The sequence below is a fragment of the Tinamus guttatus genome, unplaced genomic scaffold, assembly GCF_059628265.1.
Source record: "Tinamus guttatus ecotype Peru unplaced genomic scaffold, ASM5962826v1 Tinamus_guttatus_pri_ptg000599l, whole genome shotgun sequence".
Classification (NCBI taxonomy): Eukaryota; Metazoa; Chordata; class Aves; order Tinamiformes; family Tinamidae; genus Tinamus; species Tinamus guttatus.
The window spans coordinates 2802851-2813193 of NW_028289133.1; the positions used below are offsets into that span (position 1 = coordinate 2802851).

The 10343-nt window shown below is 36.2% G+C and overlaps 1 protein-coding gene across 1 annotated transcript in view; it reads left to right on the forward strand.

Moving 5' to 3' along the window:
* Positions 1-10090, forward strand: part of LOC104569885 (sodium channel protein type 5 subunit alpha) — a 30532-nt gene extending 20442 nt beyond the window's left edge. Inside the window, exons 19-27 of the mRNA XM_088534774.1 lie at positions 1198-1352; positions 2027-2200; positions 2683-2790; positions 4141-4419; positions 4790-4843; positions 5926-6067; positions 6697-6797; positions 7196-7466; positions 8892-10090. Coding sequence (XP_088390900.1) covers positions 1198-1352; positions 2027-2200; positions 2683-2790; positions 4141-4419; positions 4790-4843; positions 5926-6067; positions 6697-6797; positions 7196-7466; positions 8892-10090 — 2483 coding nt within the window. The remainder of the gene's footprint in view (positions 1-1197; positions 1353-2026; positions 2201-2682; positions 2791-4140; positions 4420-4789; positions 4844-5925; positions 6068-6696; positions 6798-7195; positions 7467-8891) is intronic.
* The last annotated feature ends 253 nt before the right edge of the window (positions 10091-10343 follow it).

Sequence of the window (10343 nt, forward strand, 5' to 3'; positions counted from 1 at the left end):
TTAATTTTAGTTGCCCACTAATCAGGCATCTGGTCTAAATTGCTGTCCCTCTCTAGTCTAGAGATGTTGTCTCTGTGGACGAAGCACTTCCTGCATTATAATGTCTTTTTAAAATATTATAGTGTTATACACTATAAATCCTAAGGAAGATTTGCACAAATGCCATTCCCTGCTTAATCCTCCAAACCAGACCCAAATTACTGGAGAAAAGAGGTTATTAAAGCAAAGTTTATCATAGACTATATATATATCATACATATATGTGAGCTATATATATCATACATATATGTGAGCTATATATACAGACTATCTATCTATCTGTATATGTGCACACACAAATTTATATGTAATACTGTGTATATGTAACATAGAAATGCATGATATATATATATTTTTCCATTTTTGGAGATGACAGAAGCCTCCTAACTTTTTTTTTCCTCACAAAAATGAAAACATGAATTACCCTAGAACAGACAGTCAGGAAAATGTCACCCAGAGTCAGTTGGTAAAATGAATAATCAACTGGAAAGGAGATTTTGCAATGGGATATTTCTGGAAAACTTACAGGTCATACTGCCAGTGCCACTTATAAGAAGTACTAAAAATCATAAGTAATCTGCTGAGTTTGCACAGAAACATTCCCTTTTAATGCGCCTAACAATTAGGCAATTCTTACAGGTTAGGTAATATAAAGTCAGATGCTGCATACATTCAAAAGCCAATAAATAATTGAATGATTGAACCTTGTTAGGTAGGGAATGATGTTGCAGTAGTAGAGTTAACTGTAATATCTTCTTAGTCTTTAAGTCTTTGTGTTCTGCTGTATTATGGTGTTGTTTCCCCAAGGCAGTGTTCAAAAACTGACTCTGTCTTTTGCAACAAGGTTCTTCCCCCAGCCCTGAAGTTTTGTGAGCCCAAACAGCAACTACCTGAGAGCAAATGTCTCAAAGTGTGTGGAAATAATGGGTCATTCAAAGGCATCCAAGCAACTTTATTATATTTTTAAATAGGAATAGGGGGGAAAAATAGATGCATGTATAAGTATCTCCTATCTTTTTCTCTCATGACAAAATAAGTGAAAAGAAACCAACAAAAACATCTATTTAAGGATTCCCAAGGAATTTCCATGCATCCAGAATTTTCCTAGTAACCCTTCATTTCTGGGTACATTCCTTGCTGTGTGTGTCTCTCCCTCAGGTTGCGTTCGACACTTTCGTTGTTATGCGGGTAGAGCCATGAACTTGGGAGGACAAACATGGTGGAACCTGAGGAAAACTTGCTTCCGAATTGTTGAACACTCCTGGTTTGAATCCTTTATCATATTCATGATTCTTCTGAGCAGTGGAACCTTGGTTAGTGTAACATAATTTTGTATATTTATTTAGAGACATTTTTAGTTTGATTTGCATGCAGCAAAGTGTTTTCAGCAAAAGAGACAAGTCTTCAAAGTCATCAGGAGGAAAAAGAAAGAGGTTTCACAGAGCAGTCATTCACTACTGTAATTATTACGAATGTATTGTTTTTGTTACCGTAAATTATGATTGATCCTGAACAACTCTAAAAATGCTAAACTCTCAGAAGATATTTCCATTCTGGCTCCATATTAGTTTTTAATGGCTTTCTCTGGTAGATATGTTAAATATACCTTATATATATTATATAAATATTATATATATATATAATGTCATAAAAACAAATACTCTTGCTTAATATTTTAATTACTCTTGACTCTTGCTTAATATTTTAATTCCCTTGAAAGCATAAGCTCCTCAAAATTTCTAAAAATATGCTCTCCTCCTAGAAATGTGCATGTGTGTGTGTCCACACAGAACTCTATGACATAGAGAAAGAGAAAGAACGGAAAGAGTTAAATTTCTTCATTGATATATACCTGAGCAAAATGTGGAAGATGCTCAGATCTGAGTCAATCACATATTGAATGACTAGAAGGAAACTCAGTGATTCTAGATTCATTTTATGAAGGTCATCTTACTTTTGCTGTTTTATCTATATATTAAAATTTCAGGCATTTGAAGATATCCATTTAAGCAAGAGAACGCGTGTAAAAATTATGTTGGCATTTCTTGACAAAATATTCACTTTCATCTTTGTTCTGGAGATGCTTCTGAAATGGGTGGCTTATGGCTTCAAGAAGTACTTCACCAATGCCTGGTGCTGGCTGGACTTCCTCATTGTACATGTAAGTTCTGCCCTCAACATTTGCAGGAGGGTCCTAATCCAAGATGTAGCAACAGAGCAGACAATTTTTTTTAGGATGTGAATTTCAGATAGCTTGAATGGGTAACTCTCTTCTGGGAAGCACTGAACTCTTATCTTTCATTAATGCTCATGGCGGGGACATCACACTATGGACACTGAAGTCTTGTTCACAATTGGCCTCTAAATCCCTCCCACTCTAAATATCTAAATATCCATATCAAATTCAAGTTTAGAGAAATTATTTTGAGCAAAATCTAGCAGCCTTACACAGGGTATTTAATCACTAGTTTCAGTGGAGTGCAAACTTCATCCTTAAATTCTGAGATATAGAAAATATGCACCTGTGTTTGCAGGCTGCTCTTCTCCACTTTCACCTATAAGGTGGTGATGATTATTTTGAACCTGAATAAAAGAACCAGATACCTGAATTTTGCTAATACTTTCTTCTGTGTCTCTGTTCAGATTTCTTTAATAAATATCATAGGGAGTTCACTTGAGTATATGAAATCTCTGAGGACTCTCCGAGCTCTGAGACCCTTGAGAGCGTTGTCACGATTTGAAGGGATGAGGGTAAGACTGAACATGAATTAAAGCCTGTAGTAATAACCACAGAACAGCATCATTTCACTCTGTAACTGTCTCTTGATGAAGCTAGCAGACCTACACCACACAAAGTTTAAGGTCTACAAGACATTTTTTTTTAAAAAAAGGGCACATTTGTTGGGCTACTCTGAAACTGTGTGTTTCTCATAGATTTTATTTTATGTGCTTAGCCCTGGCCATTGCTGAAACTGGATCTAGACCTAGCAGAACTCTGCTCCAATGCCGCTCAATCATTCTTGTCTTATTGAGTTGACAAAAAAAGAAATAGAAACCACGAACACAATTTTCATTTTTAAGTCTGTTGGAAAGCGAATTCAGCAAAAAGTGATTTTTTTAATGGATTGATTTACAAGACCTGCAGGCTATCAAGTGGTACTTAGTCCAAACTACTATTATTTCTTACAAAAAGAAGTAATGTACTCTGTAGATTATTTGCTGCTTTTTCCATTGAAAGAAAATGCAGAACTAACTTAGACATGACTTTAATTAGTAACCCACTATAATGTAAAAGCAGAGAAATTCTCTTAGCTAGTCCTATGCAAAACATATCCTTGCAATGTAACATGTAACATTATAATATTCAAAACAGTGTTTGGGCAAAATTAACTTCTAGGTCTATGAAATATACTCTAACGAGTATGTTATGGTGAATATACATAATATATAACATCACTGCTGGACATTTACACGGGAATGCAAAAACAGTGGTGTTGAAGGGTATTACATTTGGATATCTTTTGGCAGTGAAAATGAAATTTCTCTGCTTGCAATATTGTCCCTGTGAGGGCAGAGAGAACTTGATACATTTTTTATTTAATTTAGTGCCAAAAAATTCAAAATCTGGGGTGAATTTCATACATAAAACACAGGTGACATGTTCTCCAAAAATATTCACAAAGCTTTTTCACTTTTACTGCACTCCATAAAATTCTTGTTTGCTTCCTAACATCAGTCAATCTTTGATGTGCTTGTGCACATGTGATTGTACAGCATGTACCACAAAAAGTTCCTAGCACATTATTATGGATCCCAAGTACAACAATAATCCAGTAATAAAATTATAGGTCTAGCAAAAGACTAACAGAGAATCACCAGTGGTCCCCTGAAAACTATTTTTCACTGTCTTAATGAAACTGTCATTAGTGCTCATAGAAGAGTTATCCATAGATTAGCATTGGCAAAAAAAGGCAATAAAAAATTGCTGTTCACTGAGATGACCAAGGGGGACTTACTTTTGGTAAGAGTTCATTTCAATGAGCAGATAATTGGGCCTGTCTTTCTTTAAGTAACTATTTCTTCCCTTTCGTTTCACCAAAGGTCGTGGTCAATGCCCTCGTGGGAGCTATCCCTTCCATCATGAATGTCCTACTCGTCTGTCTCATCTTCTGGCTCATCTTTAGCATCATGGGAGTGAACCTGTTTGCTGGAAAGTTTGGGAAGTGTGTCAATTTGACAGAAGAAGATTCAGAATTAAATAGTTCTATTAATGACATAACAGACTGTAAAAATTACAATAATACAGGAAAAATATACTGGATCAATGTCAAAGTGAATTTTGATAATGTTGGCTCTGGTTATCTGGCTCTTCTGCAGGTGGTAAGTGTCATCTGCCTACAGTAGCCAGGATGGAACTTGCATCCAGCCAAAACCTAATTCATCCCTGTAGGTGATGGGAAAGAGCGGCCTCATAGAGCCTGCTCTTCCCTCATACCTGGGTGTTCAAATAATAATGTTGTTGGAGCACATAAATGGAAAAAAAAAAACAGGTAATAGAAAAAAGCTCCGAGGGCTGAGGATATCCCATACAGAGCAGGGGCAAGTTTCCCAAAGTCAGGATTCAGTGCAATCTGCGTGTGCCCAAACCACAGGCTCTTTCCCCAATCAGTGTTACTCAGATATCGCAAATGGTATGAAGACTTTTACCTTAAAAGTTCAAGCCCTTTCCATATTCTTCCTCTCTTTCTAGGCAACATTTAAAGGTTGGATGGAAATTATGTACGCAGCAGTAGATTCGCGAGAGGTTAGTCACTACCTTTAAACTGCATCTCTTTGGTTTTCTGTCCTGCTTTTGTGATTTTTACATGGTGTTGATATCTTCTACTTGCCTGTGCTAACGTTTTCCAGTCGTTATTTCTGACATCTGATGCAAACATTTCATATATGAATGGCCTGCAATATCACAGTGCTAACCTGCTCTGCTGGTGAATGGGATTCGGCTCCAGATCCGTGAACCTAAATTAATTTATCTATAGTGTGAAGGTCTCTGTATCAGCTCAGCATCCATACATCTCTTGTGGTTAATGGAGATCTAGTCAATTTGTCTGAAGCATCCAGAGAGCTGATCAGCTCATCCCAGATATCTATATTGATCAGATGAACACCTCTCTAGACTCCAGTGACTTTGCTAACCGGATCTCTGTCAGTCAGCAGGGAAGTTTATATTTGTTCTTTTGGCTTTATTTTTATCCCTGATAGTAATGAGAGTGCCTTCCTGCTGAGAAGAAAAAACAAAATAAAACAAGACAAAAAAAAAAATCTTAAGCCAACATTTTGAAAGGCAAAAGCTTGGGATTAGATTTTTCAATAATTTGCCCGATTTTTAAAATGCTGAGCACTTTACCGCTTCCTTCCTCATTGGAAGAAGCTGAAGGTTGGTTTGCACTTATGGAGTCCAACTCAGTAACTGTTGGTTTGCACTTATGGAGTCCAACTCAATAACTGTCTGTTGTTACTTTGGTGGGACCAAGTACAACTGGTAGTATCTTGTCAGAGTTAGAAAAAAAAAAAGAATCAGCTGTTTGGAGAGAAAAAAAAGGTGAAAAATAAAGCTAAACTTCATTCTCCATTAGCCAAAGAATAAATTTTGTTCTACAAATGTTACTTCCAGAATTTCATGCCTCTTCCTCTAGGAAAACATACCAAATTCTGTGTTAAGCATTACTGGTCATTATAAACCATACCTCCTTCTGCCAGACTTTGTAATAGAGCCGTAACTCTTAGTTCTTATTGGAATCATTTTGTAAGATCATCTGCAAAAATACTATTCTTACTTGTGGCCATGTTGCTAATGGTCATTTTTCACTTTGCTTTTCATTTTCGCAGAAAAATGAACAGCCCAAAATGGAACATAGTCTATTTATGTATCTCTACTTTGTGAATTTCATCATCTTTGGGTCTTTCTTTACCCTGAATCTCTTTGTTGGTGTTATTATTGACAACTTCAACCAACAAAAGAAAAAGATAAGTATACTGGTGGTGTTTCCAAGCATTGACTACATCTACCATACTATCTTTAACGAATAAAGTTTTTGCTACGCATGACATCTGAAAAATCTATTTTTCATATACAACAGCATTTTATAATAAAGGTAGCAGAAGTAACGTTGTAGGTGATGTTCTTCCTCATTTCTTTTCCACTAAAACATGAACACCTCTCCCAAAGTTTCAAAGACGAATGCGTTCTAAAGTGCCTTAAAATATTGCTGCTATCCTTGGTACTGAGTACTGTGGAGGCACTATTTATTTAGAAGGGGTTGGAGACAGATGTTGTGATAAATATTTTGGATATTTGTCAATAGCAGGATGTGGGAAAACAGGGAAGAGGTTGTTCTTATCCAGGTTTTCATTGCTCTGTTGCTTTCAGGCTTTCTGAGCTTTCCAAGTTTCATTGCAGAATTTCTGTTCTCTGATTTATGGTTTATGCCACTATGTTTCTTTGGGGTTATTACAGATTATGAAAGTGGCAGGTACCCTGGCACACCCAGCAAGACATGAAAAATAAAGAAATATAAGCTTTGGATATTTTAGATTTCTTAGCTACAATAATGCTGTTTTTTCATCAACAATAACAGTAACACTTCTTTATATACTTAGGTGGGGAAGATATCTTTATGACAGAAGAACAGAAAAAATATTACAATGCAATGAAAAAACTAGGATCCAAGAAACCTCAAAAGCCTATCCCAAGACCATTGGTAAGACTGTCTGAATTCCTCCAAAGTAAAGTAGATTGCAAAATTAGTTTAATTCACTGAAAAGTGCCTACGTAAATATATTGTACATTAATTATGTATAATGTCTTTGCATTGATATTCAAATCGTGCCCTTACGGTCTATTCCACATTAAAAAAAAAAGCACTGAAAAATTTTACAGGTTAAATATTTATTAAGTTTTGTGCATAAATATTATCGGATTATATATTCACCTTGGAACCGATTAAATGTCAGGATGAGAAGGGAGTTTAATGTCTTTTTTATATTCTGCATTCTACATTAAATGACTCTGTAACATAAAAAATTAGCTGTTAGTAAGTATATAAAGATGAATGCCCCTTCTTTTATAGCTAATGCTAGATGTATTTTCTTCCTACAGAACAAATACCAAGGGTTCCTTTTTGACACTGTAACACGTCAAGCCTTCGATGTCATCATCATGATTCTTATCTGCCTCAACATGGTCACCATGATGGTGGAAACGGATGACCAAAGCGAAAAGAAGTCTTACGTTCTTAATAAAATCAATATACTTTTTGTTGCTATCTTTACTGCAGAATGTGTATTGAAATTGGTGGCTCTGAGGCAATACTATTTCTCAAATGCTTGGAACATATTTGATTTGGTCGTGGTGATCATGTCACTTATTGGTAAGTAAAACTGAATTGGCAGATTATTTACTAAATATAATTCTAATCAGAAAGAAAATTTATATCAGCCGTGAAAAAATGTTACAATGGAAGCATAATGTTGGGAAGTGCTGAGAAAGAGACCTACACAGTCTAGAAAGAACGAACGAAAGAAAAAGATCAGAGGGTAGATAGCTACCGTTACATTAAAATAGCATGAAATAGGATTTTAAAAAAGCTTATTGTTTTAAAATAAAAACAATATTTTAAAGGGAATGCTGTGTTATATAAATCTTTCATAATTTTTAGCTTGCTTTTCCCCATCTGAAAGGCAGAATTAATGATCCATGGTACCAATACCACTTTGTGTGATAATTTCAACTGTTACAGATTTAGTGCCACGATTCTCAACCAGTAAGTCTTCAATCAGATAAAAATTGTTTTTCTTTGTCATCTGTGCTTGTAATAAAAAAATGAAATATATAGAGACTATAGAGTTCAGAATGAGAATACACACTACAGGATTCACATTCTTGAATCTCAGGCATAACTAATTAAATCCAGGCTCCATGTCCACTTAGGCAAAAACAACGACAGAAAAAAGTCTTAACTTTTATTTCAAGGGATCTCAATGGAAGAATGGGATGAAGAGCTGAAATTGCACTGCTTTTCTGTCAGTGTAAATAACTCTAGTGCTAGTACTGCCAACGTAGCAAAGGAGATTTTCTGGAAGAAAAAAAATGTATTTTTTTTAAATATGAGTTACTTTCTGGGCAGCAATAAGAATAGAGCTTTTTTTTTTTTTTTTTTTTTTTTTTTTTTTTTTTTTTGTGAAGGCAAGGTCCTGCTGTGGAAATGCAGGAAAATGAATCCAAGCTGCCTACACCTAACAGGCCAGACCTCTGCATGTAGAGCCACTAGACCCACCTGCCATGCAAATTAAATATAAAATACCATCCACGTATAGCTATGCTCCTGAATGACCTGAAAGTTGTTGTAGAATGGTACTCATTAGTTTTGTGTTTATCGCTTCATGCTTATCTAAATGATGACCATGACAACATTGTTATTTTGTGTTTTAGCTCTGTAGTGTCAGTATTTGACGCTACAAACTAGAATATAAGTGTATAACCTGTACTTGCTGAAGTATTCATGTAACCATTACCCACAGACACTGGTTCATATGCATATTTAAATACTGTGCACAGAGAAGTTTTTGCCATCCTTAGTGCAAGAGACTAGCTTCTGGTGGCTGAAGAACACAGGTCATAATTGTTGACTTCTGCAGCTTGTTTTCCAACTCTGTTGAAAACTGCAACTTCTATTAAAAGCTGTTATGCTAGGGCATTAGCACAAGGTATTTTTCAGCTGTACGGATATTATAATTTAATTCCACTACTAGTAGAAATGTCATCTTCTAACCAATTATTATTGCCTCCTTTTTAGCTTTATTGCTTTCTGGCATCGGTAAAGCATTTGAACATTTCTTGCCACCTACACTCTTCAGAGTCATTCGCTTGGCTCGAATTGGACGAATACTAAGGCTCATCCGAGCTGCCAAAGGAATTCGAACTCTCCTTTTTGCCTTAATGATGTCCCTGCCTGCTCTGTTCAACATCGGCCTCTTGCTTTTTCTGGTCATGTTCATTTATGCCATTTTTGGCATGGCTAACTTTGCTTATGTGAAGTTGGAAGATGGTATTGATGATATGTTCAACTTCCAAACCTTTGCTAACAGCATGCTCTGTCTCTTCCAAATCACAACCTCGGCTGGCTGGGATGGACTGCTCAGTCCCATTTTAAGCACTGGACCACCGTATTGTGATCCGAACATAAGTGGTGTAGTAGGTGAATGTGGTAAACCTGCCATAGGCATTATTTATTTTGTAAGTTACATCATTATATCATTCCTCATTGTTGTAAACATGTACATAGCTGTTATTTTAGAGAACTTCAATGCTGCCACTGAGGAAAGTGCAGAGCCTCTAGGTGAGGATGACTTTGACATCTTTTATGAAGTTTGGGAGAAGTTTGATCCTGAAGCAAGTCAGTTTATAACTTTCTCTGCACTTTCAGACTTTGCAGATGCTCTGGCTGAACCTTTACGTGTACCTAAGCCAAACAAAGTTGAACTCATATCAATGGACCTGCCCATGGTCAGTGGGGATAGGATCCATTGCTTGGATATTTTGTTTGCTTTTACTAAACGAGTGTTGGGAGACTCTGGGGAAATGGACGCTCTGAAAGTGCAGATGGAGCAAAAGTTCATGGCTGCCAATCCTTCCAAAGTATCTTACGAGCCAATTTCCACTACACTTAGACACAAACAAGAAGAAGTTTGTGCCACTGTCATCCAACGTGCATACCGGAGTCATTTGCTTCAACGCTTCATAAAGCAGGCTTCTTACTTGTACCATCGCAGAACTTGCAGTGGTGATGTTCTTGGAGAGGATGCTCCAGAAAAGGAAGGACTTATTGCATCTATGATGGATGAAAACTATGGTAGGAGTCCAGACAAGTCTGAAACTTTGTCCTCAGCATCTCTTCCTCCATCATATGACAGCGTCACAAGAGCCAGTAGTGGCAATCTCATGATTGAGAATGAAGAATTTGTAGATAATCAACAATCTTCAGATATTAAATAGTGCATTGATAAAAAAGTTGTCAAGAATATTTTAAATGTTCACAGAAGCTGATATAAATACATGTGAACTGAAGCAGCCTCCACATTAAACATGAACCGTCAAAGAAAATTTGGTGAACAAGTTCAGTTAAATATAGTTGAATGTGATTACTTAACTATGGCAGTTGCTAAGTTTGGACTCATATTCAGCTTAGTCCAATACTTATAAATGCAGAAAGAAAAGCTGTGAAAGGTTTCATATCCTTTTTTTTTTT